The sequence below is a fragment of the Equus asinus genome, chromosome 7, assembly GCF_041296235.1.
Source record: "Equus asinus isolate D_3611 breed Donkey chromosome 7, EquAss-T2T_v2, whole genome shotgun sequence".
NCBI classification, from domain to species: Eukaryota; Metazoa; Chordata; class Mammalia; order Perissodactyla; family Equidae; genus Equus; species Equus asinus.
Genome location: NC_091796.1, coordinates 68,787,791 through 68,802,839, shown reverse-complemented (window position 1 = coordinate 68,802,839; position 15,049 = coordinate 68,787,791). Strand labels below are relative to the sequence as shown.

Here is a 15,049-nt window from a genome sequence, read left to right as displayed (position 1 = left end):
GCCTACAATACAAAGATGGCGACACTGGACACTCACATACACATACATTTAAGTGAAGGTCTGAGGAAGGAAAATGAGAATGTAAGACCAATCGATAATATCAAATGTATGCAACAAAATCTTTTCCAAAGTATCCTATCATTAACGGCAGCCACAAATCAAAATGTTCTGATGACAAATTTCAACAATTTAATATCCTCAGTTTTTGTTTTTAAAATAATCACTTTGAAATAAATCAGATTTTTGAAGGAAAAAATTCATTTACCTTCAACATACTTTATCACGAGTAGAAATAAAGTAAGAACCAAAGGAATTTCTCAAAAGGGGATTGTGGTACAAATAACAATTTTACAGTTTTACATAGGAACACTTCCAACTTTAAGTTAACAAAGAGAAACAGTTAAAGCTTCTCTTTGTAATTCATATAACTATACAAAGGTATATGATCAAGTGGGATTTATATAGCAGGGACACAGGGATGGTCCAACATCCGCAAGTCAATCAACGTGATACACCACATTGACAAAATGAGAAACAAAAACCATATGATCATCTCAATAGACACAGAGAAAGCATTTGACAAGATCCAACATCCATCTATGATCAAAACTCTCAATAAAATGGGTATAGTATAGAAGGAAAGTACCTCAACATAATAAAGGCGATATATGACAAACACACAGGCAACATCATACTCAATGGGGAAAAACCGAACGCCATCCCTCTGAGAGCAGGAACAAGACAAGGGTGCCCACTCTCATTACTCGTATTCAACATAGTACTGGAGGTTTTGGCCAGAGCAACTGGGCAGGAAAAAGAAATAAAAGGAATCCAAATAGGCAATGAAGAAATGAAACTCTTGCTGTTTGTAGACAACATAGCCCTATATATAGAAAACCCTAAAAATCAATAGGTCAATCGGAAAGCTACTAGAAGTAAAAGACAATTACAGCAAAGTTGCGGGATACAAAACCTATTTACATAAATCAGTAGCATTTCTATACTCTAATAATGAACTAACAGAAAGAGAACTCAAGAACACAATCCCACTCACAATTGCAACAAAAAGAATAAAATATCTTGGAATAAATTTAACCAAGGAAGTGAAAGACCTATACAATGAAAACTAAAAGATTTTCCTGAAAGAAACTGATGACGACATAAAGAGATGGAAAGACATTCCATATACATGGATTGGAAGAATAAACATAGTTAAAATGTCCATACTACCTAAAGCAATCTACAGATTCAATCCAATCCCAATCAGAATCCCAATGACATTCTTCATAGAAATAGAACAAAGAATCCTAAAATTCATATGGGGCAACAAAAGACCCCAAATTCCTAAAGCAATCCTGAGAAAAAAGAACAAAGCTGGAGGCATCACAATCCCTGACTTCAAAATATACTACACAGCTATAGTAATCAAAACAGCATGGTACTGGTAGAAAAACAGGCACAGAGATCAATGGAACAAAACTGAAAGCCCAGAAATAAAACCAAACATCTATGGACAGTTAATCTTCGACAAAGGAGCTGAGACATACAATGGAGAAAAGAAAGTCTCTCCAACAAACGGTGTTGGGAAAACTGGACAGCCACATGTAAAAGAATGAAAATAGACCACGCTTTTATGCCATTCACAAAAGTAAACTCAAAATGGATCAAAGACTTAAAAGTAAGACCTGAAACCATAAGACTTCTAGAAGAAAATGTAGGCAGTACACTCTTTGACAGCAGTCTTAAAAGGATCTTTTCAGACAACATGTCTTCTCAGACAAGGGAAACAATAGAAAGAATAAATAAATGGGACTTCATCAAACTAAAGAGCTTCTACAGGGCAAGGAAAAACAGGATTGAAACAAAAACACAACTCACCAACTGGGAAAAAATATCTGCAAATCACATATCCAACAAAGGGTTAATCTCCATAATAGATGAAGAATTCACACACCTTAACAACAGCAAATCAAACCAGCTGATCAAAAAACGGGCAGGGAACATGGAGACATTTCTCCAAAGAAGACATATGGATGGCCAATAGGCACATGAAAAGATGCTCATCATCACTGATCATCAGGGAAATGCAAATCAAAACTACACTAAGATATCACCTTACACCTGTTAGAATGGCTAAAATAACCAAAACAAAAAGTAACAAATGTTGGAGAGGTTGTGGAGAAAAGGGAACTCTCATACACTGCTGGTGTGGGAATGCAACTGGTGCAGCCATTATGGAAAACAGTTTGGAGATTTCTCAAAACATTAAAATAGAAATACCATATGACCCAGCCATCCCACTACTGGGTATCTATCCAAAGAACCTGAAATCAGCAATTCAGAGATCCATGCACCCCTATGTTCACTACAGCATTATTCACAATAGCCAAGACGTGGAAGCAACCTAAGTGCCCATTGATGGATGACTGGATAAAGAAGATATGGTATATATATATATATATATATATATACAATGGAATACTACTCAGCCACAAAAAAGGATAAAATCATCCCATTCACAACAACACGGATGGACCCTGAGGGTATTATGTTAAGCAAAATAAGCCAGATAGAGGAAGACAACTTCTGTATGACTCCGCTCATATGTGGAAGATAAACAAACACGTGGACAAAGAGAACAGATTAGTGGTTACCAGGAGGAGGGGCGGAGGGGGGTGGGCACAAAGGGTGAAGTGGTGCACCTATAATATGACTGACAAATAATAATGTACAACTGAAACTTCACAAGGTTGTAAACCATCATAAAAACTACCATAAAAAATAAAATAGAAAAAAAAAACTATACAAAGGTATATATTTGAGTACTTTATACAAGTTTGATAAGCCACGTAACTTCTCAAGAATTTCTGCAAGACTAATAGAAAACCCAACAACATAGTGGACCTATTAATCCTGACACCCATGATCATCAACATCATGGAGAAGTTCCATCTCTAAGAAGTTTCCTCTATAACTTCTACGTTAGAAGTATCATCTAAAAGCACACAAAATTTGTAGTAATTGAAGAGTGACTCTGGTGTTTTGATAAGAGTGAAATAATTAACTGGTGTGTATAGTAAATTTAGCTTCTTTTTAGTTCAAGATGTATACTACAGCATGCCAAGAGAAAAAAAGTCAGACTATAAGGATTTAGTAATTCTACAAATTGTCTTATACTTGCCAAAAATGGCATTTGAATATATTATTCATTGAGTGCAACGGAACAGATACTGAAAAAAGTAGTATTTCTGTTATTACATTACATATAAACACTAAAACCTAACTTGAGGAAAATGACAAAGTTGAGACTCCTTCAATAACATTAATCATACTAGACAAAATAATGCTAATGCAAACAAATATACAAAGCCCAACCCTCAACTGTTAGGATTCAAAGAAACAAAAGCAACAGGGACCTAATCTAACCACTAAATACAAGAGCTCCACCTGTTATCACAGCACTGTTAGTCGCTGGAGGACAGTAACATAATAACAACAGTAAGTTAACTTTATCTATCCAAAGATGTAATTGGCTACCACGTATTAAGCTTCTACCACTTCCTAATCCTCACAACAGCCTCTGCAAGGTAGGAATCACTATCTTCCTTTTATAGATAAAGAAATTGAGAAGCAGAAAGCTAATTAATGAGCTATAATTTAGTTAAGGCAGGGGTCAAAATGCATAATAAATAGGTATGAAGCAGAGGCATAAAATGAACACTTGGGAGGGGTCGGCCCCATGGCCAAGTGGTTAGGTTCACGCGCTCCAATTCAGTGGCCCAGGGTTTTGCCGGTTCAAATCCTGGGTGCGGACATGGCACCACTCATCAGGCCATGCTGAGGCAGCGTCCCACATGCCACAACTAGAAGGACCCACAATGAAGAACATACAACTATGTACCAGGGGGCTTTGGAGAGAAAAAGGAAAAAAATTTAAAAATCAAAAAAAAAGAAAACACAAACACTGGGGAGAAAGTCAAGAATTCTGACTTTGGAAAAATAAGTATTATTGTTATATATGTGCATAGCAGTTCTGATCAACAAAATATTTCACATAACAGAGTAAAAACTTTAAAATTAAAAATATATGTACACCATAGTTCTGTCACTCATGGGGGCTGGCCCTGTGTAGTGGTGGTGATGTTTGCACACTCTGCTTCAGCAGCTCAGGGTTTGCGGGCCCGGACCCCAGGGGTGGACCTACACACTGCTCATCAAGTCATGCTGTGGCAACATTCTATGTACAAAATAGAGGAAGACTGGCACAGATGTTAGCTCAGCAACAATCTTCCTTAAGCAAAAAGAGGAAGATTGACAACAGATGTTAGCTCAGGGTCAATCCTCCTTACACACACACACACACACACACACACACACACACACACACAAAGTTCTGTCACTCATAAAGTCATCTGTGATAACTACAGAAGTCCCTCAGCAGCTAAGGTCAAAAACTTCAGGAGCCAGACCGGTGGCATAGTGGTTAGGTTGTGGGCTCTGCTTCAGTGGCCCAGGTTCAGATCCCAGGTGCAGACAAATAGCACTTGGCAGCAGCCATGGTGTGGTGGTGACCCACATATAAAACAGAGGAAGACTAGCACAGATGTTAGCTCAGGGCTGATCTTCCTCAGCAAAAACCAAAAAACAAATAAACAAAACTTCAGGAATCTGGAAACTCAAGACATTAACATTCAAATGTATAACTATATTAACAAAATATCAAGGGAGTGCTGTCTTATGGAAGGCCATTTAAACAACAGGCCAAAGCCTATCACAGGACTGAACAGATCTTTGCTGCCTAGTACTTTTTTCTTAATGAATGATTTTCTAGTCACTGCAATCACCACCTGGTTTTGAAAATATTTTTAGTTGATTTAGTTTGTAACATTTGTCATAGACATTCTAACTAAATTAAAAGCCTTATAAACTGGCAGCACATACTACAAAAGACAGTCCATTCATCAGTTTAATCTAAATCTCTTCGACTCTATTAACTAGAACTTCCATGAGATCTGAAATGATTGATGTGGCCAAACAGTAACTCCCAAGGCACAAAGGAATTCTGAACCTGAAAAAGTATTTGTCACAAAAATATATAAATGATCAAATAGATTTTAGTGTTAAACGTGATATATGCTGTATGTATACATGTACATTTTATAAGTAAATTATTAAAATTAACAGCAATTTTTATATTGCAAAAAGGCAAAAGAAGAGAAGTTTTAGAATGTCTTATTGACAGTTGTATTTACCAGGAGTTAATGGCAACATTCAAGTGGAGATATGAATTCTAATCCCAATTTTGATACCTTCTGAATGACTAGATAGATAATAGCACACTTCCATACATTAAAGATTCCTTATCTTTAATGCAAGGACAAGAACTGCCAAATGAATAAACCACGGTAGGATGCAGTGTTTTATCATAGGAAGAGGAAATATTTACAAGGCTCAAAAACAAACAAAAAATCCATGAGCTAAAGCTATTTAGTAGTGTTCAACATTAGAGGGCAAGGTGTTATTAGATTTTTAAAAATTGAGTTCTATTAGATCCATAACTTCTTCCAAAATTGGCTATTCAGCTAAAATAGGAAAAATTAATACCTATATCACATGAGAAGGAGTTAACATCACTGACTCACTAGAAAATTTTGATCACCAACAATGCTAACTCCTATTTGATCCAACCAGAAATGTGGTATCCTCTTTGGTTTTTTGGTTTTTTTTTAAAGAAAATATTTTATTTATTTTTTTAAGGAAGATTAGCCCTGAGCTAACATCTGCCACCAATCCTACTCTTTTTTTGCTGAGGAAGACTGGCCCTGAGCTAACATCCACGCCTGTCTTCCTCTACTTTATATGTGGAATGCATGCCACAGCATGGCTTGACAAGCGGTGTGTAGGTCTGCACCCGGGATCTGAACTGGTGAACCTGGGGCTGCTGAAGCAGAAGATGTGAACTTAACCGCTGCACCACTGGGTTTCATTTTTAATAGTCTGACATAATTTCAAGATCTCTTAAAATCAAAGAATGCCATCGAGACAATTAATACTTGGTATAACTTTCTGATTCTACCTAGTTAACTTCACTAGGAATTAGAAATCAAGAAAAATTCTAGAAAAGAGCAATTAAACCCAATAGGTAGTAGATGCCCAATTAAAGAAAAATATAGGAAGTTCATGACCTGTGAGAGATCACACATTCTATTTTGCCATCTTTTAAACTTATTATACTCCGACCATTCTTTATGTGGTCCACATCCTTCAATAACTAATCATTATTTATAGAAGAGTGCTATATTGAGTATACTTAAGTGGACAGTGTCTCTTAATAAATCTTTCTTTCCTTAAAGATTGGCCCTCAGCTAACATATGTTGCCAAACTTTTTTTTTTCTTTTTCTCCCCAAAGCCCCCCAGTACACAGTTGTATACTCTAGCTGTAGGTCCTTCTGACTCTGCTATGTGGGACGCCACCTCAGCATGGCTTGATGAGCGGTGCTAGGTCTGTGCCCAGGATCCAAACCAGCAAAACCCTGAGCGGCTGAAGCTAACTTAACCACTGGCCCATGGGGCCGGCCCAACATCTTAATTTTAGGTCACTCTCTCTCATTACATCAATGCAAAAATCTTAAATATTTTGAATTTGTCTCCCGAATAAGTCTCTGATTCTCCAAGTGTGGTCTGTTTCTCTAAGCGTATAGTACCTGCATTAGATTCACCCAATGTGCTTTTAAAAAGAAAGATTCTTAGGTTGCCATCCCCTGACCTACTAAATTGGAGAGGTTTTGGGGTCCTCAAATTCTCATTTTTTAAAACAAGCACTAAGTGATTTTTATGTACAGTAATGCTTGATACATGAATTATATGCAATTAAGATTCTAAGCTCTTTGAGAACAAGAATTAGAGAATTTCTCCTGTAATTATCTATCACAGAAAATCACTATACCATAGAGAATGCTCAGTAGTGACTAGTTTTTAGAAATGTTAAAATGCCACTCATGTAAAGGATAGAGCTTGCCATTCATAATTGAAGGATTATTCTGGGGTGTGGAAATGCAGAACATGAAAACCTGAAAAGTATTGCTTCTGCAGAAGCATGAGCATTACGTCAGCAAAACTTCACAAATATTGTGAATGCAACCCTGATATTAAGTACCAAATAGGATGCAATATTAGTATTTGAACATGGATCAAATCATTTCCCATGATTCTGCACAAACCAACTCCTGTAATTTTTACCACTGCTTTGTTTAATACAGCAAAACTGTATTTACTTAGTCTCCAAGAGTTAACATTAAGCTTAGTTTTAAATCGCTATCAACTATCAATAGCCACAATTAAGCTTCCTAAAAATATGTAGTTCAGAATAATTGCACCATTGTGAACCAACACTAACTTCTAGGAGACCCAAGAAGAATTAAAATGGTTAGAAAATAGTAGTAACGTATAGCAAATTGCTACTATTAACAGAAGCCACCAAGTAAGATGCAGAAAGTATGATTTTTAACCAAAGCATGTTCTTCATAGCTTTGAGCGTCAACTGGAGAAGAATGATTTGTACCCAAAGCAACAAATCAAGTTAACTAAAAGTAAACCTGAAGGGTGACTTCTTTTTCCTTTTACAAGGCAACAATAACATTACAATTACAGCACTGATACAAAGACATAAATGTAAAAACCAAACAATGCCAAAGATGTTCAGTGTAAAACAAAGGATTGGATGTTATCCACAGGACCGTGTAGTCTGAAAGTACTGAGAGGAGTTTTGGAAACGTTAACCACTGCTATTCTTATCAACATAATGACAGCAACTGTTTAAGTACCACATTGAGATTTTAATTTACATGTATTATGATACTTGTTGCTACTCATGACAGTAAAGTTTAAAACCAGTATAAGCTTATGCATGGAATGTTAGGCAGGCATTCACAGTAATAGCATATAAATCTTTCTTGAAAGGTATTACTAAGACAGCCTGTATCAAAAATCAAAAATTAAGCTACGACCACCTAGGCTTGAATCTACTCTGGCCAGAATTTTTGTCTGTAAATTCTGTGGTAACATCTGTATTATCCTTATATAAAACAGGCGGCAACACAATAAAAGACTGCAACTGTGCAATCTTAGTTGTAATTACAGAAAAGGTAAAAAAGACTGATTACTTACAAAACTAAGTTATACTGACTTTTCTTATGGAATAAAAATAACTATAATTTAACTTTCTTGAATAAAATATCAAGGTAACCTAAAAAACAAGAATATTCTTGGATGAAATAGCCACAAGTGGCCAAGTTACTATAAGAGAGAATTATTTTTGTTATTAGCAGGGGCTCATTAAAATTTTAGCCAACTATATGACATAAATTGACAGGAAAGAATACATATTTCTCTGCCAACACAATGATTCAGTGTATTTACAAAATAGAGGTATATGCAATCCCCAAATCAAATACTACATATTAAATTACTTAACTACTTACCCACGGTATACCAACTAGCATCTGTCAACTTGCTGATAATAGCTTCCTGAAAGGATCCATCAGATGTCCTTGTTTCAACAATAGCGCCAACCTAAAACACAAAATCGAAATTTCATTGCCAAATTTAAACAAACTAAATCACACCCACCAACTATATAACCTGGGTAAATAATAATAATACTTATCATAATTCTACCTTACATTGCCTTAAATCTTTATCATTTATGGTGCTCATATATTTACCATGCAATTTGAGCTCCAAAACATTTTGGCATAAGAGAGGTGGTTATTATTTCCCCTATTTTACACATTTAAAATTGTGGCTCAGAAAGAGCAAATAATTTGCAAAGAGTCCAGGATGAGAACCCAGTCTCTTAAGTCTTACTTCAGAGCTGTCCTACTATATTACATTGCCTTCAAGAAAACTGTGGAATGTAAGAACTGAAATACGATAAAGACAGCAAAAATAGCTTCAATTTTTTTTCGTAGACATATTGAATATTGGATTCAGCATTTGTATTTAAGGGACCTTTTAGATAAAGGTTCACCTGGAGAAAGAGGGATGGACCAGCTGACCTTCTTTCAGCTTCTAGACCTTTGTATATGAGATATTAACTGAAGTGGTACTCTGACATAACAAAGATTTATCACATTAAACAAATGGCCAGAAATGGACAGACAACATTAAGATGGGCATTCATTAAATTGAATTATGAAGTCAACATAGTTTACTTGATAAATTAGAACAACACATGAGTCAGACTTATCATACAAATATATAAATTAGCAGGCTAAACATCTATGGCAACAATGTAAAAAACAAAGTGAGATATTCAACCCGAGAATTCCTAACAAAGGGTGGCTGAAAACTCATGTTTATATATATTAAATTACCCTTCTATAAAATGTTTAACATTCTTAAACTAAGGATACAGCCATTGGAATATCATAATTTATACTAACTACAAAATGCCTCATTTTTCTGTGTTCTGATTACATTTTTATAAAATTTTAAAAGTACACCTACAAACATAAAATTCAATACATTACTGTATGGATTTATGATTTTTCATTTCACATTTTAAACTCTAGAACATACGTACTCTTAAAGGACCCTTTACTTGGTCATCTTGCACCAATTGTGTAGTATTATCCTGTTTCAGGAGTACCTAAAAAACATTTTTGCAGAATAATTTGCATGTTACTTTTAAAACAACACATTTATGGTAACACTGTAACAATGTCTTTATACTTTGTTAGCATCCTGTGGTTACCTCTGTTTTAATATTTATTACATTGTCTTATATTTAGGTTTAATATCTCTCTCATTAACTGAGCTCCTTGAGGAGCTCCTTGAATCCTTCATCACTATACCCCCAGCAGTTAGCAAGAGTCAATGTATATTATAGGCACTTAAAAAATGTTTGCTGAATTAATGAACTACAAAAGATTTATAATTTGTAGTGATTACTGTAAAAGCTTAAAACTGCTTTCATTGCTTTTTATCAATAAATCATAGAAAGTTGTGACTGTCACTAAGTATATAAAAAAATAGTATCGAACTTTATTGCCCACGTGCAAGGTAAACAAATTAAAACCAGAACTCTTTTGCTCCCTTATAAAGTAAACCTGAATAATCATCACGATAGGCAGTTCAGTTATAAATAAGTGCTCCTTTCTACTACAGATCTTCCCAAATATACAGGGTCACCATCCAAATACAGCAAGTACCAAAATAAGAAAATACAAACTGTATGTAATGTTTGTATGGTAATACCACCCGAAACAATCACTGTATTGATTTTAAATTAAGTAAATAAATATATAAGAGCCTTAATACTAATGAAAAGTTCAAATTCTGAAAGAAAATATTTAATAATCAAATCCTGTATAGCTGACATACTAAAAAGGCTATATGAAACAAGGAAGAAATGAATGTCAAATGATACTCTAATAATACTTAAAAGTTTCACTAGCAGATAAAAATTTAAACACAATTTTTATAATAATCACAGATAAACCTATTTATTTACCATACAAATCACACTCCTCTAGTCCAATGGTTCTCAAACTTCAACACGCATCAGAAACACTTGGAGGGCTTATTAAAACATAATCACTGGACCCTACTGCCAGAGTGTCTGACTCAGCAGGTCTGGAGTGGGGGCCTGAGAACTTGCATTTTAAACAAATTCCCAGGTGAGGCTGATGCTACTGGCCCAGGGCCACACTTGGAGAACCACTGCGCTAGTTCATTTATTCATTCAACATATTTTGAGTGCCCATTATGCGTCAGGCAGTACTCTAGGTGTTAAGGCTAGAAGTCATCAAACATTTCCTCCTCTCATGGTGCTTAATTCTTGTAGGAAAAGATCAAAATATATAAGTGAAAAGTAAATTGTAAAACTGAAAGTGCAGTATGATCCAATAACAACAACAACAACAACACAAAACTGCTATGACAGGCACAACACAAAATCTGGTAGACCACATCAAATCTCTTTGGAGCAGTATCAAAGAGGACTTTCATGAACTTTACTATATAGCTCTATAAGGTTAAAAAAGTTTGTAATATGCATGGATTACTTTTGTAATCTAGGGAACTAAGATTATTAAAAATATTTATATAGGAAAATTACTAGAAGGAAACACAAAAACGTTAATAGTATTTCTGAGAGGTAAGCGATGAGTATTAATCCTTCAGTATTTTTCAATATCTCCAAATATCGTATAAGAATAACGTGTTAACTTTTTTTCTGGTCATAAAAGCATCTTAAAAATAAAATTCTTAAATCGTTTTTGATGCTGTCTTGAAAGCATAATTCCCACTGCTCTGTTTTTCCTAATCACTTGAAATCATCTCTACCTGAATATTGTGAAAGGGGAGAAAACAGATTATTGCCAAGTAAGCATGCTACCACACTCAGGAAAGAACCAGATAATAGGAAGTACCATGAGCATGGTACTTTCATAGAAACATTTTGGAATAATTGCTTTCTTTAATGTGCTTTTCCTATAGTTTTGTATATAATGGTGCTTTCACATAGTTATGATTAAGTAAGTAATGATTCAACAAATAAAATGTTGATTTGCAGTCTCCCCCTCCCCAACTCTCTTCAATCCAGAGTTAATAAAGCTGTTGTATTAAAAAAAAAAATTACCTTAACTTTTACCAGCCTTTTCACAGTCTTAATTTTTGCCTCACAGAAGGCCCCTCGGTACTTGGCACTGACATCAGTTCCCACTGTCAGGTAGGCAGGCTCATCCGCCGCCTGATGAAAGGAACATAGAATGTGAATTTGTCACACTATTCTCCCTACTCCAACCTCAAGTCTCATTAAACAGTTCTATATTTAAGGTAATAAAAACGTTCACATTATTTGCTTATTAATATCACTGATACTTTAAAAAATACTCCTAAAGCAAACACTTTATTAACAATCCTTTATTTTATAAACTACATCCTGATAACATAACACATTTTAAGTGTAACTGGAAGATATCAGTAGGGACATAAAATGTTTTTTTCTCCAAATACAAAACGTTTCAGCAATTCTACATTTAAGAAATCAAAAAATAACAAAAAACAGAAAGAGTTATATTAAGTTCTCATAAAACTTTAAGTTATTTAATTATGGCTTCCTGAAAATATTCTTTTCAAATTAAAAGAAATATTGCTATTAAAATTAACACTAACAATACATAATTAAATGCTTATTAATATAGCTACATAAAGGCAACATCTTTTTGGATACAGTATAACAGTACAGATAAGAAATGAAGCCAATCCTTTTGAGAAGGAGAGCATTATTTGGAAAAATCATTGGCTAAAAGCTGCATTTTAAAGGTTTAAGTCTAAATTCAGCTGTTGAACACAGAAATACGAACTGATGGCTCAAGTCTTGCAGCCACACCTAGTTTATAACGTTAAATCTTCTTGGTTGACATAAAAAAAAATAAGTTTTACTAAGAAACACCTACTTTTAGCAAATGGCCATGATCAGAAATGATACATTGAAAGATATGAGAAATTTCATTCTACTGTTCATTTTAATAGTGACAGTAACAGAACGATTGCTATCTCAGTCTGTCATTTCACCTATTTTTTCAAAAGTTAAGCGTATTCATATATGCTTGATTCCACACTGCTAAATGGAAAGGTAGCATAGCACACTTTAGAGATACACTTTTAAGTAGAAAATTAATTTTCATTTTCCAGTAAGTTTTCCCAAATAAGATTAAAGATGGTTAAATGTGTCACTTCAAGGAGATAGGAAAGCAAGAGAAAGTTTGGGAAAATGCTATATTTCAGAGCTTAATACATTGAAATCGTAAATGAGTAAGGAATCAAATACCTTTTAAAGTCAGTGCCTTTACAAATAAGGCAAATTGAAGAATACCTTGGAATGATCTGAAACATTCAATGCCACGCCACTACAGAATGCTGTAGTTTGCTTTCCCTTAAATATCACATAGGACCTTCGCAGTATTAGTTGTCTTAAGAAGGTATTTTTTTTAAGTTGAATATATGTTTAAAAATACTATAACTGAACTAAAACGAAGTATTAACACCTAGTCTTAGTTTACCTTCAAATATTTTAACCACAGAATTTCATTTTATCCCCAGAAGAAATGATATCTCCCTTACACAATCCACATATTCCTTCCTTAGAAAATCGCACTGGCACTGGGGAAGAAAAAATAATTTCAAAAAATCCCCCAAAGAACCAAAGCAGGACAAAAGCTTTACTTCTGCAAAGGGTGCAGCCAACACAGGAAGTGTTTAAAAATACTAGCCCAATGGACAACAATGGAGAGGCTGCTGCAGCCTTTCCAAAGTGCTAACTGCTTCAGAGAGGAGCCGAACTGACTGCATTTAGACACAATGATCATTTCTCACCCATTCAACACGTCCTCATTTTCAGAAAGCGCAGCTTAGGAGAGGAATCAGTGTCGAGTCGCAAAAGAAAATGACATTCCACAGCACCAGCCTCACGACAGGCAGTGGCCAGGGCAGGAGGTGCGGAGCGGCGCTGACTCCACTTACCTTCATTTTCCCGGGGGATCTGTGGGGTTCCAGCTCAGCGAGCTCGCTTCTCCGTCGCTGGAAGCGCGGGGAGGGGAGAGACAGGCAGAGAAGCAGTCAGCGGAGGGGAGCGACCCGCGGAAAGAAAGTAAACAAACGCCAGCGGGGAGGGGCAGAGCCCTCCCCAGCCAAGGGCTCGACCCCCCCCCCCCCCGAGGGCGGCCGGGACGCAGGGGCCGAGGGGACAGCGGCAGCCCTGCGGGCGCCAAAGGGCAGCCCGCGCCGCCCGGAGTTCGCCAGTGGCCCCGCGCCCCCGCCCGCTCGCCAGTTCGACCCCAGTGCTCAACTCCGAGCCAGGACACAGGGCTCCGCAAAGGGGCAGGCGCCGTCCAGCTCCCCGGGTCCCGCGGGCGCGCTCGCCCGGCCTGCGCCCGGCCGCCCCCCGGCTGCCCCGGCTCGGCCCGCGCCCCGCCTCCACGCTCGGCCCCTCGGCCCGCCCCGGGCCCGCGGCGGCGGCAGCGGAGTGTCACGGCGCCATTGCTCTCCCTCCTTCGCTCTGCACCGTGTCAGGAAGGAGACGCGCGCTGCGCCCCGAGGGCCAGGGGCCGCGGCCTGCCGCGGGGGCGCGGGGAGCCCGCGAGGGGAGGCGGCGGGGGCGGGGAGGAGGAGGGGAGGCGGCCGGACAGGGTGTGGGAGGGGAGGGGAGCCGCGCCGCCGCGCCGCCGCCTCCCGCGCCCGCCTCAACTTTTTGTACAGCCCGCGGAGGAACGAGCCCCCAGCCTCCGGGCTCTGCACCGACTCGGCAGCGGGGGGCGCGCCGCGGAGTTGGGGGCCGGCTCCCCCGAGCTGCCCGCTCCTCCCCGCGCGGAAGCAAACTTAGCGGCGCGGCCAGCCCCACAGCCATTTTCCCGGGGAGCCGGGGAAGCAAGCGGCCGAGGCGGCGGCTGCGGCTGCGGCGGCGGCTCCTGCAGTTGCTGCCGCTGCTCCACGACTCGCCCCTTCCCCTGCGCTCGCCGCACCGCTTGCCTCGCACCTCCCTCCCCGCCTCCAAAGCTCCCAACTGCACCGGGACCCCGGGCAGCAGCACCAGCTGCTACTACCGCCTCGTCCATTCAGTATCCCCCGCTCCCTTCTCTCCACCTACCAACTGCGGGTGAAGTGCGCGCTGTCAGCCGCCGAGTTCTCCGCCCCACTGACCCCCGTGGGCCCCCGTCCCGGCAGCACCACTCCCGGCCGCGGCGGCAGTTCCTGCGCCCGGTTCCCCACTCGCCCGATTTACTGCCACAATCCACCAAATAACAAGCTGTTGAGCAGACTCGCTTCTACACGAACTCCCATTGGCTGCTCATGACGCCGAAGAGCTTCGGATTGGAGCTCGCTGCCTGCCGTCCTCATTGGATGTAGCTCTGAAACTTCCCGGATTGGTGCGAAAAACAGCAGGTAGGACATCTTCCACTTGTGATTGGCTGTGTTCGAAGGCTAACGTTACTGGAGACTCAGGTATTGAGTAAGCAAGTACCGAGAGATGATTGGTAGACACGA

The 15,049-nt window shown here is 38.6% G+C and overlaps 1 protein-coding gene across 4 annotated transcripts in view; it reads right to left on the bottom strand.

Annotated features, from left to right (window-relative positions):
• Positions 1-14,971, bottom strand: part of ARID4A (AT-rich interaction domain 4A) — a 67,021-nt gene extending 52,050 nt beyond the window's left edge. For all 4 annotated transcript variants that reach the window (XM_014864301.3, XM_014864303.3, XM_014864302.3 and 1 more), the window contains exons 1-5: positions 14,652-14,971; positions 13,529-13,585; positions 11,643-11,753; positions 9,585-9,650; positions 8,482-8,572 (exon numbers count right to left, since the gene is read on the bottom strand). In XM_014864301.3, the coding sequence (XP_014719787.2) occupies positions 8,482-8,572; positions 9,585-9,650; positions 11,643-11,753; positions 13,529-13,534 (274 nt within the window). In that variant the 5' untranslated portion in view covers positions 13,535-13,585; positions 14,652-14,971. The remainder of the gene's footprint in view (positions 1-8,481; positions 8,573-9,584; positions 9,651-11,642; positions 11,754-13,528; positions 13,586-14,651) is intronic.
• Positions 14,972-15,049: the final 78 nt, after the last annotated feature.